The 22,569-nt window shown below is 34.5% G+C and overlaps 1 protein-coding gene across 2 annotated transcripts in view; it reads right to left on the reverse strand.

Moving 5' to 3' along the window:
• Positions 1 to 8,008: 8,008 nt before the first annotated feature.
• The window catches only part of PACSIN2_1 (Protein kinase C and casein kinase substrate in neurons protein 2), a 45,457-nt gene continuing 30,896 nt past the window's right edge, over positions 8,009 to 22,569 (reverse strand). For both annotated transcript variants that reach the window (XM_051217875.1, XM_051217874.1), the window contains 2 exons: positions 12,004 to 12,251; positions 8,009 to 9,198 (listed from right to left, as the gene is read on the reverse strand). In XM_051217875.1, coding sequence (XP_051073972.1) covers positions 9,086 to 9,198; positions 12,004 to 12,251 — 361 coding nt within the window. In that variant the 3' untranslated portion in view covers positions 8,009 to 9,085. The remainder of the gene's footprint in view (positions 9,199 to 12,003; positions 12,252 to 22,569) is intronic.

The raw sequence follows: 22,569 nt of genomic DNA on the forward strand, positions 1-22,569 counted from the left end.
ATGCTGCCAAATTAAATGTCATCTTCTACAACCACCCGAAAATAAGAACATCCATTAAAGACAGACTGCCAGAATTCGCCAAATCTATGTGTATCTATCGTTTCAACTGCTCCTGTGGAGCCAGTTACATAGGGCGTACAATTCGACAGGTCCGTCACCGCATTACAGAACATCATCCAACATGGCTAAGCAAAGGACAGGTGAAAGTGATTAAAAGTTCTATTCTCTCTCACTTGGTTGACAGAGGTCATCAAGTCGAAGTGAATAAAGCTTTTAAGGTTATCTACAATATTCCATCAAATCTACCACATGGTTTATGAGTGCGCCTTTTGCACATTGCGGAAGCCATCGCAATCCATGTTCACAAACCTGACCTTTGCATCCAAAAGAAATTCGTACAACCACTTTCTCTACCCTGGCCTTCAGTATAACATTTCCGTCAGAAGAACTATTTATCATGCTTCTTCCATTTTTATTTTAATTTTAAAATTTTTGTAATTTTGTTTCTATCGCTTTTGAGTCTTATAACTTCTCAACATTCATCTCTTGATTCTTACGTAACTACTATCCTATTGACCATCCGGTAAAATTTTATTCCTTCTTTGTTTCTTATATTACGCAACATAGCAACTTCTTGATTACTTTGAATATTAATAATCCTCTCTCTTCCAATTACTGAATGTTAATTTAAATGTCATTATGTAATTATTACGTAACGTATCCACTCGATGAGTATTATATTATTATTGTAAAACGTATATATATTAGTGTAGAGCCATGATGAAAAACTAATTGAAAAGAAATTTCTTCGCTCAATTCGTTCCTTCTTTATTTACTAAATGGCAAAATGGGAATTTTCACTACATTGTTGTTTTATTGAAACAATGAAACTAATTATTGATAATAAGAGAAATTCTCATGTGATAAGTTCAACTTAACCAAGTGTTCAAATATCTGTATACATGGCACGTATTAACTAATGTAAACAGATAATATTTTTTTAATGTTTCATTTGTTTTAAATATCAAATCAGAAGGTAATCGATTTCAAATGTACGGTAACTTAAGCTGTTGATCATCTTAACGTTTATTGAACTTTAATGATTTGATTGTTTAATCGACATACTGACCTCTTCAGTTTACTGTTCACTAATATAATAATGAACTTTTTTTTCTAAACAAATGTAAATTCAGCTATAAATGACTGGGTTTCACTTTAAACATACATAACATGTTTTTGTATTCAAGAATGTATATAAGTATCTTTTCCAATAAATGTTGAAATGAATTTAATACCATGTATGAAATGTAGATTTTACTGAGGAGAATAAATGAACTTTATATTGATCTGTTTCACACAACAATTTTTACTTAAGCTAGAATGTTCAAAGTTAGAATCTTCAAATAACAACGTATGAAAATGAACATATAATTGTTTGATAAATGAACGATGGTGTTTAATTTTGTAATAAGAGACACGTAGTTCAAAGTATCACATATAAAAATAAGGATTAATGAATGCCACTTAGCTAAACGTGTCAGTCAAGGATAATCCCGAATAAATAAAATACCTCAAACAACAGACATCTAAGATACCATTTATTTTTTAAATCTTATTTGCACAAGTATCTATGTACAATGAAATCTGTTAAATGTTATTTATTCTCTTAAATTAATTCGATAGTTCAAGCGTTGGCAACTAAATCTAAACCGGTAAATTCATTGAATCTGCTTAAAATTTCTTGATAATCAATAATAAGATATGTCTGAACTAATAAAGTAAATTTGTATCTTACTTTATATCCACTAAAATGAAAGGAAATAGTCTTGATTGTTTGGTAATAAACGATTACCTTTGTTTAGCAATAGATAAACTATAAAAACAAGTCATACACCTTCATTCTCAGCTTTAGTTTTATGATCATTTTATCAATGACACAGTTTTATACCATTGAATCACCTAACACAATTTACTGAAATATTTGTTTATAGCAGAACTATTCAGCGTTTAAATGTAGTAAACTGGTTAGCTAGTGTTTAACCTGTCTGGTACCGTATGTTTTACTAACTTGTAATTTTATTTCGAAAATTAATGAAAGGTAGTAAACAGAATTATCCCTTTTTTCTGTGTGACTTAAAAATAAACTCCCACCTGACAACTAGCAATATCGAATAATTTAACTTATAAAATGGTGTCATTTTCTTTGCTATTTAATACTCTATGACAAACTCACTAATATGATCCTGAATATGAACCAGCTAAACATCAGTACAGAGCGCAAAATGTTTTAGATCGAAATACTATTAGAAGGGTCAATCGATCGCATCCTCCTGTTGTCAATCAGCACTAATTTATGAAAAATATATATACATATCTTGGAACTAATCTCACATTGAATATACACACTACTTCATTGTGAGTTGTTCCTTTCAACAAGTTACAATAGTAAAGACTTGATGATTTGCTGTCTTTAAAGAAACTAAATCACTCCATCTTTTTCATCTATTCATTTTACTTCAATTTTTCAACTATTAGTCCTCCTATATGATTAATTTAAATTCATTAGTGTTTTGATTGAATTATCTAAGCTTATTCTTTAAGAAAGGTTTTTTTTCGTAAAGCGTCATATACTTGTTCCAAGAACTTTTGCTTCATTTATTCATGAAATAACATTGTTTCTATATAATTATTATAGAGAATAATAAAATTTTAATTAAAAAATGAATCAATATTTATAATAATGAATATCATTATTTTACATACCTGTTTGATTGTAGATTCTAAGTTATCAGACAATAGAAATAATAACTAACATTCATAAGGTGAACTACTTCAGTTATATACCTAATTAATATAAAATATAAATTATAAATAATTATGGAATAATTAGTTTGTATGTAATAAGAAATTCATTTTAATTATTCTAAGTTGATACTTATCAGAATATCAAAATGCCAACAATTTGTATCTTGGTTATGTAATTCACTTGATAAATACAATATTGTGGGCTTGATTTCAAGTCAAATGTTCTTTCTTTCTTTTTTTGTTGTCGTTGTTGTTGTCACTGTAAAAAAAAGCCCTAATATCTTTAAAATGTACTAAATGAAATGCATCTTATGTCTACGACTTGACAGTTACTTTACATTCGAAAGAAAAAAGGTTTTGTTTTACTTTTGGAGTATCTATAAAATATTTATAAAATCAAGAAATAATATTATGTAATTTCATTATTGCTGTATTTCAATATAAATCTAGGCTAATAAGAATGTTGTATTGCTTATTGTATAAGTTGCTCTAGAAAAGTACAAATCAGTCTACAGGGTACAATGAAATTTGTAGCCAAATCATGTTTTGAAAAGAGCATTCTATAAATCTTATGAATCTCTTGAAAAAGAAAACTATTTATATATGGTTATCCCATATTATTCATTTCATACGATTTGTCAGAGGAAAGTTATGAATATTGTCTTTCCAGTTTTGAATCGATAGTAGAATCTAGAATACATATTGTGGGATTCGAACTCACTTACATGTTTTGAAATCTTTGAGTAAATATTTTCTTTATTAACTGATTTAAATACAAAATTTATTTATTATTTAATCAGAATTTTTTTTATTTAGTTAACTATATGTAACTTAATATACTACTCAACTAATTTAACGTTCTATAGTAAAAGGATAATTAATAGCCCTTCATATGATAGTGTAAAAAGTTAAAATCCCTGCACTAATCGCCTCATTATACTACCTAACTTCAATAATAATTATCAAACTCGTCTAATTTTGTGTTCGTCTAGTTCTTTTAAGTGGATATTAGATACTCGATGATGATGTTTCAAAAATTAATATGGTGAATCATACTTCGTTACGAATATAGATGACTGTCAAAGACGTTTTTCTTGTAAAGGTTTATTGATGATTAAATTTAAGTTTCAAAGCACATTATCTAAATTATATGACCTATAATTAATGTATTAATTATAAAGCTTCCTTTAGATTATTGATCATAAAGTGTGAGAATCCTACTCTCGTACTCTCAGTCATTTAGCTGTAGATTTCTTCCATCTATGTGTCCAATAAAAGAAAATCACCATTCTATATAATGAAAGTCAAGATAACGCAATACCTTTTTAAAAGAAATCGGGATTTTTGTCTGATTCTCAGTAATAAATTGTTCTAGACTGCATAGAATATAATAATAATCTACAATAAAGAACAAATACACTTGGTGTTGTTTTACTTGTAACTTCCCATTGTTATTCAGGACTGCAATTGATCAGTCTCATGTTGGCACATGCACATCCTGTGCGGATTGCCTAGATATAGCCTTAAGTCACAAGCATTCTCAGCAAAAATGAATAATGGTTAGCAGTGGAATCCAGGACGCGCGTTTCGTTCTAATTGGAATTCGTCAGCTGGATGTACCTGCATCGCAGAGTTGATGTTCACTCCGGGACTCGAACATCAACTCTCTTTAATTCGATCTCCTGCTGCCGGACATTCTACATCCGATTGCGGCTACATACTACTTATATCTGTCAGCATAAGTAATTTACACAAGAGTACAATCTATAATTAAGATTATTTCAGATTTGTTCCTAAATACGTAGCTTTTTCTCAGATGCACTTGACTTCATTCTCAATTTCTTTATTGTCTAATTATCATCCTTATCTTTAAACATTTAAATACTTAGCTACTGTATTTTTTCGATTCCAAATTAAGATGTATTTTCTCGATTGATTTTCTGGTCTTACATAGTTGCACCATACGGAATCCTAACGATTATCGTTAAGGTGAAATAATTGAATTATTAGCTCTAGTTTTGTGGTTAGTCAATGAAAATCTTAATTGGGCAAGTAATCACAACAAAGTAACGTTTCATACAAAGTAACAACATTAAGAATACAGAAAACAAAATGTTTAACCCTATCGATAAAATCCTCTGACCCATAACACACGTGAACAGTGATTGAGTTTTTATTGTGCAACAAGGTAGTAAAATAAATCTAGCAACCCTCTCTTTATCGACTAAAAATTCTTATACCAATTGTATATCCTTCATCCGTCGGTTTGAAAATTTAATTATCCAAAAATGACAATTAATGAATCACTGAAACGAATAGAGCATAGAATACATATTTCGTTCTGATTGGGAACTTTTCATCGCAGTATGTTCAGAAGAATCAATACTGAGTACCACTGTTTTGTATTTATCGCACTGTGCTATTTTACCACAAAACTAACATGATTAACTTTAAAACTAAGTCAACCAATCTTTATGTTGTGTAAATTCCCTAATACTTTAATCGTTAAACTTTAAAATGAACGGATATTGAATGTACCAAGATGTAAAATCACTTCACCATATTATTAATTATTCAAAATATATAATCACTACCATGTAAAACCAGTGCCAAATATGAATTATACACACTTTATTAATTAATTCGATAAGAACATTGATGCTACTCGAAACGAAATACAATAAAATGTCAGAGGAATGACCTAAACATTTTGTTACATACGCTATTCAAATACTGACCAATTAACAAAAAAACAATGTTGGACTTCAGTTAATGTTAGATTGAATATTGTTATAAGAAAATATGTTGAGATAGCACAACTAATGGCATCTTAAGATAATGTTAGGAAAAAGCGAACAAAAGGGAATTGTGAATTTAGGTATCTAGTGTTTAATAAAATTATTCATCGAACAGTTATTTCAAATTACTTTAAATTAATTGTAACTTTATACTCTTTTTGACCCATTATTTCATTGAAATTATGAATCAATAAATTTAGGTCACCAATGGAAACCTGGACGACCACTTATGTCCCGGTAAGGGACTTCTCAGCAGGGCGCATCCAGATAATACATTCGGTAAATCGACCCATGATCCAGCGCCCAAACTCTGAGCAGCCATCCAACGGTGTTTATGTCTGACTTCAATCGAACCACGAAATAGTGCTACAACCTTCAATTGCCTTCGGCGGGTAGCTGTCTGACAACAAACATGGATTAGCTTCACCGGTCAATTATGACCACTGATTATTGTTAAATATTACAATTACTAAACATAGGAATGCCTAAATACCATAGATATATTCCACACTAAACCTCGAAATTGTTATATCATGATCAGGCATTTTACTTGAATAATCACGTAAGTTAAGAATCAGAACGACAAGCGATACTCACCTTGTTTTTGAATGTTCTGATTGGTGTGAGAACTTACATAATTCATTTATCGTGTAAAAACATGAAATGTGTTGATTTTCATGACGTAAATGATATGTGTATATATAACAGTAATTTTTATTCAGTGAATACTGCTTCACTTTTGATATAAGCAGTCAATACTATTATTGACAATCACACAAATACATGAATGACAGATAAGTATATTAACAGGTAATAGTTACATCTAATACTATCTCCAGAAACTGACCAGAATAACTTCTCAAAATACACCTAAGGTTGCATAACAAACAAATGGATAATCACTTAACAATTAGTATTCGTTCCAGAGAGTATACTAATCAAACAAAGGCTTGTCCGTACTCAAAAACTTCCTACCGTTCAAGTACAGTTTACTCATCAGCAGTTATTAACGTCGAGTGAACTATCAGGCTCACGAATGACGACCAAAAGCAAAAGAATACCTGATGATATATCCTGATTTCTGCATTTCATCAATCGTTTTTTAATACGGATACTATACACAACATAAAACGACCTAGCACATAAGCAGAGGTGAATGGTAACCAGTAGGAAAATCCGACATGCGTTTCGCCCTATTCGGGACTCGTCAGCTGAATCGGAGAGTTGATTCTCACTCCGCGACCCGAACCGGTAATGTTTGCTTCAAACGCCACCGTGTTTCCCACTTAGCTTGTTCAATGGGGTAAATTGCAATTCACATCTTCCCACAGATGTTTAGGACTGCAATTTACCAGTTTCTTTTGGCAGATGTGCATCCTGTACGGATTGCTTTAAATTATTAGCATTGATTGATGGTGGCTAGTTTTAGAGTGAACATCAACTCTGGAATGCATGTACATTGACTTAACAAGTCCCAAATGGGAGGAAACGTACGTGGTGGATTGCACTGTTAGCCACCATCCATCTCTTCTTATAATGCTTGTGACTTGTGGGAATATCGAGGTAATCTGCACAGGATGCACGCAATCTCATGTATCAATGAGATAATTCAAACAATCAATACAAATCAACATGACAACACATGTTTATTAGTCTATTACCATGAGGAACAAGCACTATGTTACGTTAATTCACGTATTGGAATATCTTCAAATTCCTGTTTTGATCATTTGGTAAAGCAATGGTATTTATGCTTGTAAAAAGGCTGATAAATAAAACAAAATGCATCAACATCGCTTTTATTTTTTCCGTATTATTTTGACCAAAATCAACCAATATTGATTTGATAATCAAGTCAACATTTGCTGATACCGTTAATGAAAATGCCATAATTTAAATATGAGATCACTAAAACGTATAGACATGTTAGAAGTTATTTATTTTTTATTTTAATCGTTGCAACTGCCAAAACAAATGAACATTGATTATTGCCTACGAATAACATTTTTATTGTCGATTATTTGTTTACTAAATGACAGGTAATACATAGTCAGACAAATTTCCGTGCAAGTAAACAACTGTAATATTCTAAATTGTATACACACGATCAGTTAACTAAAGGCTTTCATCTTTTGAAATCTGCTTAGTAGAAATCTAGTCCTAAATCACATGATCAAACTATTACTTGCACTCCTTCAGTCGTATTAAAAAATCCATTGATCTATTTGAACAATAATTTAAAAAATTGGTGATAAGTATGAAATTTTTCAATCATTTTGATCTATCAGTTCAGTATAATTTAAGAAATTATTTAGCGGATACGGTCTCTCATCTATCTAATCATATATATATATATATATATATATATATATATATATATATATATATATATATATATATATATATATATATATAAGATGGAAGAAAATTTCAACCGAATTGAAGCAAGTAACGTAATACGATGAAAATCTGTTATGATTCATGCACAGATATAGAAGAACAGACAACTCAATTGTCAGATAACAAAATATAATAGAGAAACGATGAAAGAATGTAAGAAAAAATAATATGACAAACAATTCATGAGGGAAAAAATAAAAAAGGATATAATGTAATGCTAATAAGTAGAAAAAAACTAATGATAAGGTTACAAATAAAAATATACCATTCATATATAGCAACAATGAGAAACTCTATAAATTTGCCTTAATATAACGACTTTAAGACATATATATATACATAAATATGAATATAATATGTACGTATACTAAAATGGACAAAAATTATTTTAAAAAGATGGGAAATGAGTAGAATAGACAGCGCCCATGTTTAAAGCGAAATTATTATACTCAAGCATAAATTAATTGATAAATATTTCAGATTTATTCCTATTACATATGTATATTGTTCATCAAAGTTTATACGGTGTTTCAACTCACAAAAATAAGATAAAGGAAATAGTAAGAGTTGATTTATATGGTGAATACACTTGAAAATCCCTTATTCAACAGTGACAGAGCAACATTTGTAAGTGACAGATATTACACAATGGTGATGACATTGAAAACGATAATCATTGTTTTCTAAAGGAAGAAATGTAACATTAAATAGCAATTTTCATTCTGGAAAAAATCCATGCGGCACAGAAAATAAACCGAAAATAATCATCAATAAATGAAATTTGTTAGGTCCTCTTTTCGTGGTTCGCTATAACTCGAATAAATGGTTTTTAAAATATGATAGGGTCACGTTTTCTCATCTACAAAAAGTATGTAGGACATGTGGGAGAAACCGCTCCTTTATATTTATATATATATATATCAACGAAGATATAAAAAAAGATGTAAATTCCATGTTTTAACTATTTGCACATTCCTTCAATACTCTACGATACGAATACAAGCAATTGTAAAAATGTTTCAAAGAACAACAAGAAGCCACAGATGAAAAGAAATGATGGATCAAATATTTTATGTGTAGCATTATTTTGAACAAGGTTCTACGTAGTTTGCAGGATATAGACCAACACGACCATCTTTTCGTCCTTTACACCAACCTTGATCATCAGGTTCTTCAAGTTTTTCAAACGTGTCACCTATAATAAATAAACAAAAAAAACTTTAGAAAGTTAGTATCTATATAAATTTAAAATAGTTACTTATCTTGATTATTATTATTATTATTGCTACTGCTGCTAACATTATTATCTTAATAAAATTCATATGATTCGAAGAGACAACTTACATCATAACACTAACTGGGAAATTATTAGGAAACAAGAGATCTAGGAACAGTTGTTTCATTTCCATTCGAGATTTCTACAGAAATGTTTACTCGCTAACCCATATCGGGTCATTGAGAAGCTTGTCGATCCTTGGGTTTTATTTCATGTGGTGCTTCTAACACGCACGATTAAGAGTCACAAGCTAAGATGAGATAAACATTTTACTAGTATCTAGCCTCTTATATAACTCTGTTGTTAAAATAATTTCTTGGAGTTCCCAATAAATTAGTTATGAGTAAAACGTTTGAAATTTATGAAGAAAGATTAGGACTGTTATGACTATGAGCGACTTAATAAATGGAATAAGAAAAAGCTGATCTAATATATGCGGCGTATGGAGTAGATTTAACCGTGTTTCACCTCCTGAAAAAAATCAACTTCTAAACGAAAGCGTATGGATTGTAAAGAATAATTATTAAGAGATATGCAATTCACAATTAATAGAATAATAAGATGTAAAGAAGTTACTGAGAACGGGTAATATTTACACAACAATACAAGCATGAAATCTGTTAACAAGTAAAAGCAAAACAACCTCTATAAGTGAGTTAGATAAAAATTTAGACTGTTTTATGTGGTGGTAATTTTTCAAGACATAAAACTGATATAAGCTTAAATTCGCTTTGTTCAAAAACACATTCGAATCCAAAAGACAGAAAACAACTATTCCGTTTTTCCCCAAGCATATATATACAAAATATTTAACACACCATAGACGTGGATGTGACTTAGCATCTAAATTGAAAAGAATTGTCTACTTATTCACCAAGGTTATGTTGATTAATGAAATAGCTAGAATCTTCAACAATTTGTTTTATCACACTTTAAGGTTGAGGTTCGAATGAACGAAGATAAAAGACATAATATGATTATTTCACCATTAGAATATACATTTGATAGAATGACTTATAGTTGATAGAAAAACCGAACAATTGTTATGAAGATTAAGGACATAGTATTACGTAAATTACATCATGAAATGAAAAATCTATAGCAGGAAACTCTAACCATTGTTTACTTAAACAAACTGCTCTGACTAGAATCAGTTTTGAAAGCAAACCAACTTCAGCGCCATGAGTTCATGAAGTTCTTGATTCAAAATAATGTAAAAAGGAAACTATTCGATATGCTATTGGTAGTACATATATATGCAGTTTTTACTTACTCATATAACCAATGGACACCGCCATTAAACACCATTATATATTCACTATCTTAATAAACCTTCTTAGTCAATTAAACTATACCACACTAGAAATACCGTAAACATTATGATTATCCTTGCTAAGTTGCTCTTCCTATTACTCCAACTCAGTCTACTATTATATAAGGATTGGCACAATTAGGCAACAAATACATATGCGCCATAATGTGTTATTCTCTATAATCTTACGAGTCACCTACTTATGATAATGATCATTAAAAAACCAAGTTTTTGAAAATCTCCGTAAAATGACCAAGTCAAATAATGAGATCACGACACAATGAAAATACAAAAATATAAATATAAAATCAACTAAACACAAATGCAACATGAAAACATAATCGATTAATGAATTGCAATAAATAAACAACGCACCAAACACTACAAAGATTTCTAATAGAAGGTAACCGTAAAAATATTAAAGTAAATCAGTGATATTAAACAGTGTCGTATTACCTAGTTCTTATGGTGGGTCAACTTTAATCGATTACTATACAATATGGCTATTGGGTTAAGTAACTCTACATTGAAATGGACTAGGTTTGACAATGGATGGTGGAATGAATATTTCATCATCTCCTGATACCTGACACTCGCACCATCAAGGCATATCTAGAATCTCCAGCTGACTAATTTTCCCCTGAATATTGTTGACAGTAGTTAGCTATCATAAAACCTGGACATCCAGTGGAAAAAGGAAATAAATGATAACCTAATCGGCATACAAGCCACTAAAAGGAGAACTGGGAGGAAACAACACTGCTTACGTCTTTTATGACAGAATAAAAATGAAACAATCTCAGGGGAAAATATTTGAACAGAAAGTATAGGGACCAACTAAGTAAATATCTGTTATGAAATTACAGTATACAATCTCAGTGGTTAAAGTACTTGGTTTTTAATCAGTGAATCGCAGATTCAGATATTACGTACAGTGTACATCAAAGCTAAATACAAGAATCTGTTCCCTGATAGTTAAGTTTTATCAAATTAGTCAGGAGCAACCGCTAAAAACAATACGAGCGTGAACAATAAGAGATTATGTACGAAAATGAAAACAAGTTGATAAACATGAAATATGAGATTATTATTATTATTATTATCCTCAAAATTAAGATAACATATGAAAAAGAAAATAGTAATTTTCGTGTACTTATTTTTTCATTAACATTTCTCGATCGAATAGTTCATTTTGCTAATTTAGTTGGTTATACAAAATGTTTTGATGATTTACCGATATCAGTTTGATAGAAAAAATCCAGTGAAACAGATAAAAGTATTGTTCAACTTTAGAGCTTTTAAAAAATACACATTAGAATAGGTTAGTCAATACATTGATTCATTGTTTAGTGGTCATTGAGACAAAGAAAGTGAAAAAACTGTAATCAAAAGGGTACAAATTAAATACCTACCAGCAACGAAGCTGATTTCATCGCCATCTTGTCCAACATAATCATATAGTGCACGTACTTTTACACCTTCCCGACCATCATCATAAGTTGCATCATTGATTTCTTCAGTGTACATAGAATCGATGCCGCCGTCACCATCACCGGCAAAAGCAGCAGCGGAACTTGAACTCATAGCATATACACTAGCATTAACTCCATTAGTTGGTTTTCGATTTGTAGAAACTTTATCATCAAAAGGATTATTTGTACTAAAATTTAATCATAAAAAAAAAAGAAAAATTAATTATTATAAGATTAGTATATATCTAAATGGTTTTGTCACTTATATAGTTTTTATCATTGACTGATTGATCTAAACAACTGGATTAATTAACTAACTAGCTTTTCCACCCCCATCCCCAAGTAAAAAGAACTACATAATGTGTAGTTAATTCGATTTAGGGTAACTTAATTCTATTTCTACAAAAGGAAACGAGTAAACTATGTGAAAATGCAAGGAAATTATTATTTATTATCAAAGAATACAACCATGTCACTCCATATATGATGTTAGTAATAGCAATCATGAAAACGGACATACGTCATACAGAACGGTTCAATAAGAAGTCTTGTTTTTTGAATATCCATTACGTATATACAACAGTTTATAAACGTTATGAAAATAGTCTATATCTTGAAAAGTTCAAAAAATAACGACAATGGTTATGCTATACATAACATTTTAAATGAAAACTCTCTAATTTAAAATAATATAAGCGACTTGGAAAAGAGTCTTCTACAGAGGGAATGTTTTGTTAAAAATCTTTTATTGGAAATAAGATGAATTTTTATGGATTATGTGGATACCGCGTCCAAAAGTAGGTCCAAGAAGACAAGGACACAATTAATGAAAACACTGGAAAATCAAAGACCAGAAAGTGGAGTTCCTTTCAATCCGAAGCGATAAGTCCATAATTTTCCCAGTGCTGAATTAGATGTAGTACAACTAGAAGCTTTATCTTTGGCACCTAAATCCTGAAATTATGGGCACAGAACCAACCAACTAGACACTGACGTACAGTTTGAGAATTTGTTTTCACTAACAACTGACTTGGTCTCAACCGAATCGAAGGAGCTACCTAGGTTTAAAACTGCGTTAGTCGATGGTTATCAACAATACAAGAATAATAAACGCACCACTAAGCGTCTATTAACCAAGTCGCTCTGGGACGCTTTAACAATAATAAGAAAAGATGACACCCTGACTATAACCAAGCCAGGTAAGGGAGATGTCGCTCTAATAAACAAAACAGGATACGTCGATAAAAAGCTTTACGATCTCATCAAACTCCAAAAACTTATCGATAATAAACCCATCAATGAAAAGATATAGATAAATTAGATCTATACTGCCGCTATATCGACAACACATTGATCATAATAAACCAAAATACTAATAAGGAACTCTTAAATCAGTTCAATAGTGTACACCCGGCAATCACTGTCAATGGTGAGGACGAGTGTGATAATACACTAAATTTCCATGATATCTGATTAAGACGAGGAGACGTGTGTATAAAAAGAGCTCCTTTGCATCCCACTGCACGCTAACTACAGTTTTACACCCATCCTCTACAAAAAACTGATTCAGTGTCTCACAAACAGAGCGGAAAAAGATCTGCTGAGATAACACTATAAGGAAGGAACTGGAGTATATTGATAACATATTGACGGATAACGACTAACCGAGAGGTTTTTTAAAGACATGTACGCGCGGAAATATAAGTTAGAGATGATCAATTGTAAGAAACCCCCATTCTTAAATCTACAATTCAACAGAGATGTGGTTAGCGATGTCCTGGATGAGAGATTAGCGAGGACAGTTAATAAAACAATCAACGCAACTAGTCTTGTGTTGACATTTTCTAGTGGACCATTGATATCTACTTGAACAAACGATAAATTACCTGGGTTCACCTCTTCGATGTGCATCTATAAATTTACCTGCTCCTGTGGAAATAACTGTACTGGATGTACTACCAGGCAACTTAACCAACGAATGAGTTAAAATCTCCTAGCTTGGTTTGGAAAGGGCCAGACAAAGATAATCCTCAGTTATATTTTGTCACACTATATTAATAGAAATTATATAGTAGAAGAAAATAAGACATTTTGAGTGACCTGTAGTATAGTCTGGTTATTTCTCAATGGGACTCGTCACTCACACATACCAGAAGCCGTAGGAATCGGAACCTATAACTGACACTGATGTATTCAGAATAAAGTCATGACACTGTTATCTCTTCCTTGGCTGGATATGACTTAATAAATGATTTTGTTAATTTTCCCACATCCCGTATTAATTTGTTTTCTTTCATCTCCCTCCGTTTATATTCTTCACTACTTAGTTATTTACATACTTCTTATTACGTAATTTTGATAGTGTTTTGTGATTATTTTAATGTTCTTTTTTTTTCCACGTTTGACCTACTTCCATGTTAAACTATTGACTGGAAATTCTGTTATTATATTATTCTTATCACTACTAGTACATTTGTCTTCTTACTACCAATGTGTACTGTTTACATACTATGCATAGTTATGCTGTCTATTCCATAGTGATCACTAACTGACCTTGATTAGTCTCATATTCTAATTACAAATATTCATGTGCTTAGAGTAAAGCTTGATGATGATCTAACTAAAAACGATAATGTTCGCTTACATCTGTGTTGTCTTAATTTAAAATCCCAATTCTTGATACTATTATTATTGTTGTCCATGTCACTGAGGATGTTTGTTGTTATTATTTTGCTGTATTTCAATTTAGAAACAGAATAAAAAAGAAATACACACCCATAATCAAAACAGGAGAAACAGGTCGATATTATGATGGTGCCATATAAAGAATTTTATATGATAATGGTAATCATTTAGATAAATAGGTCTGAATGTCATTGGTGAATGAGCGACCCATAGAAGTTGTATCCTTCAAATGCTTATTTTTCAAATGACTTAACCATGTTTATGTGTTCTCTGCATACTGGGTTTTAATCAAACCTAATGATAAAAGTAAAATGATTTTAAACAAAGTTTATAACTTAGATGATCAAAATACAGGACTTTGACAAGGTTTAGTCTGTAATTTTTATTTACGTGAATACTGTAACCATACTCTCAAAACATATGATTCCAGGAGAGGTCACTTTTGTGCTTCAGTCTTCAAACACCTATGATAATTTTATCAAACTACTATTATGACTCGAAAAATCATAGAACTAGTGAATAAAACCAGACACGTAACCCAAATAGGAAGTACTTTCTTGTCTGATATATATACGAAGACTAGAATTGGCTGTGAATAGTTTTTCAGAGTGGGGAAAATAAGGTTGGAAAAAGTAAGAAACTCTATATCAATTATGAAAGAAGAGATTTGCATGTGGTATACCTAAACTGAAAACAATGAGTTGCGAGAAGAGTACATACCTCTTCAGATTATTATCAATAAAGTAACTAGTTAGTTATTTTGTTGAGTTACTACAATTGTGTTAACCTATACACACATTATATGATTGATTTCTTTATTACCTGACAGCATTTATTAACGTAAATATGAAAGTGAATATAGGCAGAACGTAACTTGATTATGAATCCTGTTATCTTCAGGTTTATACTTAATTATCTCAAATTAAAAAAATTAAAAAAAGAATAAACACAAGACTACAACTTTACATAAATTAATTCCAATGGGAAAATATATTTATACAACAGAAATAAAATGTAAGTGTAATTTACAGTTAACAACGACTAATTATTAATAGTACTGGGATATACATAAAACTGATTATCTGTTGAGTAAACGTGCCAACAAGAAAAAAAATTCGTTCAATTTAGTTAGGCGATGAAGATATACTTTTTTCCACATAACAACAATAATAATAATAATAAATTTTCAAGTTATACTTTTAATGTGAAAGCCGAAAATAATATCAAACTGATAGAAACGAATTCGATAGCGCAACATTTGAACATTCAACATAATAGTTGATAGTCATGTGGCTCATCTATTAGCGATTATGTGATGCTTTTATTTCTGTGGTTAGTAATCCTCTGTGGAATTATTTATTTTTTCTTAAAACTTTATTTATTTAAAAACTATTGAAGATGAAAGTAATCGTGACAGAATATACGCCACTGATTCTAAATTCAAGTAACCACTTCAATCATTATTTAACCATTAGAAATTCACAATGGGAGATTCACCACTTGACTACATATTTTACTAACAATGTTGGCGTTGAGCAATAAAAATGACATGGATCCTGTCAGGCTAAACTAAATAATCTAGATCAAGGGTTAATATTTCAGTGAGAAAAGTCTACTGTTCAGAGTTAAACAAGTAACAAATAGCATAAAACAAACCGGATTTTTCCATTCACCCTTTAACCAACACTGGGGTTGATTACCATAACCGCAGTCCAATGTTTAAAGTACTAGGGTTTCAAATAATAGGTAATAGGTTCGAACTTCGCTCCAACTACTTCAGTTCGGGTGCTTCATAGTATTACTAGTTATCATAAATAAAAAGCAGTTTAACTCAAAGTTGAGTACATAAACCTGTACTTGGTAAGAAAGTTATAAATCAATGCTTCCACCCCCGACCGAAGCTGCTACCTTGACGCGGTGGTCGGGCTTGCCTATCGTGATGACCCAACCGAGCTATATTGGCTGGAACATATGTTCCTGTAGGTTCTACCATGCCAGGCAAGTCGATTGGTGAACGGTAAGACTAAAAGCAGCAACTCAAGGTCTGAGGGCGAAGTCGTACTGCTGACTGTACAGAGGTGTGACAGCAGTAAGGTGTTTCCCTCAGACAACTAGCATCTACAGCGGTGCTGCCTTCCCACAAGGAGGGGTGGGGTTAGAAAAGGTCGACCCTAAAAATGTTACACCTCACCTTACCTCACGGATTTCCTTCTCCGGCGGTAAGGCCCTTTGAAGAACGGAGCTAACACATTAAAAACCTTCCACGAAAAGGCCGTGTGCAACCGACCTCAAGCAGTTGTCCCTTGGGCTCTGCGGTCACGCTCCCAGGTCGTCAAGACCAACACTAATCCAATTTCCATTTCAGGTTCCTCAAGAAATACCCTTCCACGGTGTGGGCAGCCGGGAAGTGACACCAACCCTCATACCCGTAACAGCACACGAGACCGAGTTGGTCACATTCAAATCCTTCCTACACCTCCTAATACCTCTCTTATCTCCATGACTAACCCTCCTCACGTCTCTTTATCACCTCGCACCGCTAGGGCAAACGATTCGAGTACGTGGAACGCTATTCCTGGTCTCCTGAAACCACGCTCTAAACTACACGTAGGAGCTTTTAACGTACGAACACTTTGCCAAATAGGACAGCAGGCTTCCTTAGCTAGGACTTTAGAATCCCGCGCCGTCGATGTGTGCTGCGTCTCCGAAACGCGCATACAGGATCCAAGTAGCGTCATTCATTTGACCTCACCATGCCAAAATAAAGAACCGACTCGATTCACACTTCGTGTATCTGGAAGCCCTGATTCTGCTTCCCGTGGCCTCGCCGGTGTAAGTATAGGATTGAGTCCTAGGGCAGAACTAGCCCTCTTGAAGTGGATCCCAGTAGACAGTCGTTTGTGCGCTGTCCGACTGAACGGAACAGTAAGGATCCGAAAAGATAGAGACACTCGTCGTTGCCTCTTCGTCGTCTCTGCCTACTCTCCCACTGATTGCAGCGCAGATGATGTAAAAGACGAGATTTACAGAAAGCTCTCCGACCTCTTCCTAAAAGCTAGGCGTTCGGATGTAGTAATAATGGCCGGTGACTTTAATGCTCAAGTAGGTAAACTAAGCGAAAAGGAAAGACACCTGGGTGGATCTTATAGCATCGTGGCTCAAAGAACAGATAATGGCGACCGTCTGTTGCAGCTATGCTCAGATAACCGCCTGTTCCTTGCAAATACTAACTTTAAGCATAAGGAAAAACATCTTTTAACATGGCGACCCCCTAATTCGTCCCAACGTTGGACCCAAATAGATCACATCGCTATCAGCCACCGATGGAGGGGCTCGATAGAAGACTGTCGCTCATTCTGGAGCACATGCTTAGATTCAGATCATGCTCTAGTACGAGCGCGTATCTGTCTACGTCTTACTGAACGTAGGAAAGACGCTGCAAGTAAACCTCTTAGGGTCCTACTTAATGATAGTCAAGCTAAGAGTATATCTCACGAACAACTAGGAAAACAGGCAGCCATGTATGTGATGCCCACCCCGAGGCAGCATGGAATGATATCCGAAAAGCTGTGGAAACAGCAGTGATATCTGCTAGTAAGGTAAACCAGAAGGTTAGGGAGGAACACTGGATCTCAGCAGCATCTATCGCACTGATTGATGCTCGGAAACTCATCCCACCTGGCTCTGAACATAATGAAGAGCAGAGTCAGCGTAAGCACAAGCTGACAAGAAGTCTACGCAATGATCGTGAACAGTGGTGGGTAGCGAAAGCAAGAGAGATGGAAAAGGAAACGGCAATAGGTAATAGCAGACAATTGTTCAGACTCGTTAAGGAAACCGGAATTAGGAACCCGACTGTTAGCGAAACACTCAGAGAAAGATGGACATATTATACATTCTCAATCCAGGAGATTTGATCGATGGGCAGAACACTTTAGGGATCAGTTCAACTGGCCTACAGCCACACTTCGGTTTCCCACGATCTGTAGTCAACCTGAATGGCAAGTTAGTGTAGGTCCTCCGACTCTTTATGAAGTCGAAAAAGCTATAGGAAATCTGAAGCGAGGGAGAGCAGCAGGCCCTGACAGGTTTACTCCTGAGATTTTTAAGGATGGTGGTTCAGTATTAGCAGTGAGATTAACTGAGGTCTTAGGTAGAATTTGGGAACTGGACGTAATCCCATCTGACTGGTCTCAATCACTGATTGTGCCAGTCTATAAGAAAGGACAAAAGTCCTCTTGTGACAATCACAGAGGAATCAGTTTGACTAATATAGTGTCTAAAATGTTAGCTTCGATAATACTTCGACGCCTAACTAAAGCTCGTGAAGAACAGACTAGAGAAAATCAGGCTGGTTTTCGACCTGGACGTGGTTGTATAGACCACATATTCACACTACGTCAGGTTCTAGAACACAGACACACATTCAGACGCCCCATAATGGTAGTATTTCTCGACCTTAAGGCAGCATTCGACTCTGTTGATCATAGAGTTCTATGGCAGTGTTTGTCACTGAAAGGAGTACCAAAGAAGTACATTAGCCTTATAAAGGCTCTCTACTCGAACACAACTGGTAGAGTGAGAGCTTATGGCGAACTGTCATCAGAATTGATTATCTCAAGTGGTGTTCATCAGGGCTGTCCACTCTCTCCATTCTTGTTCAACTTTGTGGTTGACGTACTTTTAGAGATAACACTCTCCTCATCTAAATTTACAGGGGTTGAACTTCTACCGAGAGGTTCACTTGTTGACTTAGAATATGCTGATGACATAGTTTTATTTAGTGGAGACGCTGACAAAATGCAGTCTTCTGACCACTCTAAGCAACAATGCAGGCATATTCGGGATGTGATTCTCCCTCTTGAAATGCAAAATGTTTCTTCAGGATTTGGTTGCATTGACACCCGAACTAATGATAGGGAGTGAAGTAATTGAGCGTGTCGATCGCTTCACTTATCTTGGAAGTCTCATCAGCCCTTGTGGTCTGGTGTGTGACGAAATCTCAGCACGGATACAGAAGGCTCGACTAGCTTTTGCCAACTTGCGTCATTTATGGCGTAGGCGAAATATCCGTCTATCAACCAAAGGACATGTTTACTGCGCAGCAGTTCGTCCCGTCCTACTTTACGGCAGTGAAACATGGCCGGTAAGAGTAGAGGATATTCGTAGATTACTACTATTCGATCATAGGTGTCTTCGAAATATTGCTCGTATATCGTGGGGCCATCGAGTAAGTAATGCAGTTGTTAGGAAACGGGTACTAGGTAAGGATGGCAAATCAATTGATGACGTAGTGAAACTTCGTCAGTTGGAATGGCATGGACACGTGTTACGTATGCCCAACCACCGACTGCCTCGACGTGCGATGTTCAGTGGTATAGGAGCAGATTGGAAGAAAGATAGGGGCGGCCAGACCAAAACATGGCACAAGTCCATGAAGTCACTGACGAGTGGTCTGAGTCATGTCGGTAGGTATAGACTACCTGGTTGGGGACCGCGAGATGATAGCAACCGATGGTTAGAGACCCTGAATGACATGGCTCAAAATCGCTTGCAATGGCTCAGGTGCATCCACTCTTTGTGTTCTCCCAAATTTTGATCTCCTTATTCCTCGTTGTCTTTTTCTCCTCTCAAATTTATTTCACTGTATTATACTCTTTAAGTAACATCTCCAAACACTAATCATCCCGATTACTGCTTTTACTTTTACTACTTCTAACACTACGAGATTTGAATCGACAACTGCATCTCTGTGCTAATGTGGTGTGGCAACTCGAACTGATGTACGTACGTACGAAGTTCTACGTTGTTACTGACTGACTGACTGCGTCCCCAAATGCCCTGATACGGCCGAGAGTGGGGAGAGTCAGCTCTCCTTCTCGAAATGCTCTCACATGGCCACGCGTATATAGCCTCTGACAGGGAAGTATTACTCACTGCATTCTTGTACCAATATTTATGTGTTCAAATAAATAAATTAATAATAATAACACTGTGTAACCAGGGAATATCACATACTAATACAAGTGGTCACAATTAAATTTTACTAGGAAATTATAGCCTATCAAAACAAAGCAATTATTCAGGTTCAAACTGACCAGCATTTAGTTTGTTCCTACTCACCGCCTTCTCGCGGCACGAGTGTTATTTACGAAATTGAGAGGACCAAAAGCGAATATCCGGCGCTTCAACCGGATTGGCGGACACGGAGAGTTCATCTAGGGGAGTCCGAAAACCCTGATTCCAAAACAATGGTGCACATGGGCTCCAGTATCCTGAGAGAACAAATGGCATATGAACCAGTAGTTGGTCACCGACTACCATGAGACTGTATCTCCTTACGATGTTCCACTGCCTTGTGGATCAGACCTTTAGGTCAAAGGATCCAGGTGTGGCCTCCTAAGAAAACCACCTACTTCGGTCTGAGCACCCGGGCAGTATCACAGCCCTCAAACAAATCTGATGAGATGACAATTATTTCACAAAATACTATGCTTGCTCCAATTAGAATTCAAGCATTTCACATTCATTTGATAACTCTCATTTTTATTATTATATACTACGTCACTTATCTACCTCTATTCTCACCTCATGTATCCCCACTTTTAAATTATATTTCAGTTCACCTATAGTGGGAACCCTATCCTATCTAAATGATCTCAATTCACCGTCTGGCCGAAATTTGGATGCTTCCACCGAATACTGAAACGATCTGAAAACGCGTATACCATTTAGACTGGTTTCCTTCAGCGTTCGCACACTAATGCCGATCGAAAAACAGATAGGGTTGGTTATGTCCTTAAAAGTTCTCAATATTAATATTGGTTATCTGTCCGAGACCCGTATTCAAGACTCGATGAAGTACCACAAATTCGCTCTCCATTTGTCGCTTCAAAAGGCTTGTATCACCGGCGGTTATCCGGAGAACCTATAGCATCTTCATCTGGTTTCGCTGGTGTTGGTGTCGTACTAGGCGCTAGAGATGAGGCAGCACTGATCGGTTGGATCCCCATCAACAGTCGGTAATCTGCTGTTAGATTAGAAAGTCCCATAAAAGTACGAAGAAATCGGTGTGAGAACCGATGTGTTTTCGTCATCTCTGCCAATGTTCCGGCAAAGGACAGTCCGGATGCGATCAAGGATGAGTTTTACCATGAACTAACTGTCCCACTACAGACATTATAGCACAAACCGGTGACTTGAATGCTCAGATCAGGCGTCTAGGCACAGAAGAGATTCGTTTAGGTAGCCGATGGGAACTTGTTAGTCTCAGGTCGGACAATGGTGATCGTCTATAGTAACTGTATTCAGACTACAACCTGTCTCTGGCTAACACTAACTACCAGCACAGTCATTGCCAATTTGCTACTTGGCATCCTCCCTCTGCATCTCAAGCATGGACTCAGATTGACCACATAGCGATGGTGTGTACAAGGTTGCCGCTCCTTTTGGATTATCTATCTGGATTCTGATCATGCCCTTGTTCACGTTAATCTTATCTCAAGTTTCAGTGACCAAAAAATGCATCATCACAAACGGATCGATGTCAGTAAATTTGTTGCACATTCTGTTACAACTAAATATAGAACCGAGTTAGGTTCAAGGCTAGTTACCATCCCACCAAAAAGTATAGATGGGCATTGGTTGCAATTTCATGACGCCATGAAAATGGCGAGTAAAGTCGCTCGCGACTTCGCGAAACGTCCGCTTATAAGCACTGGGTTTCTTCAGGTTCCTTATAACTCATCGAGACAGGTCGGTCTACTCCGGGTCACCGTGAGTTTGACCACAAACGAAGGTTGTTACGTAATCATTTTTTTA

The sequence above is a fragment of the Schistosoma haematobium genome, chromosome 1, assembly GCF_000699445.3.
Source record: "Schistosoma haematobium chromosome 1, whole genome shotgun sequence".
Taxonomy (NCBI): domain Eukaryota; kingdom Metazoa; phylum Platyhelminthes; class Trematoda; order Strigeidida; family Schistosomatidae; genus Schistosoma; species Schistosoma haematobium.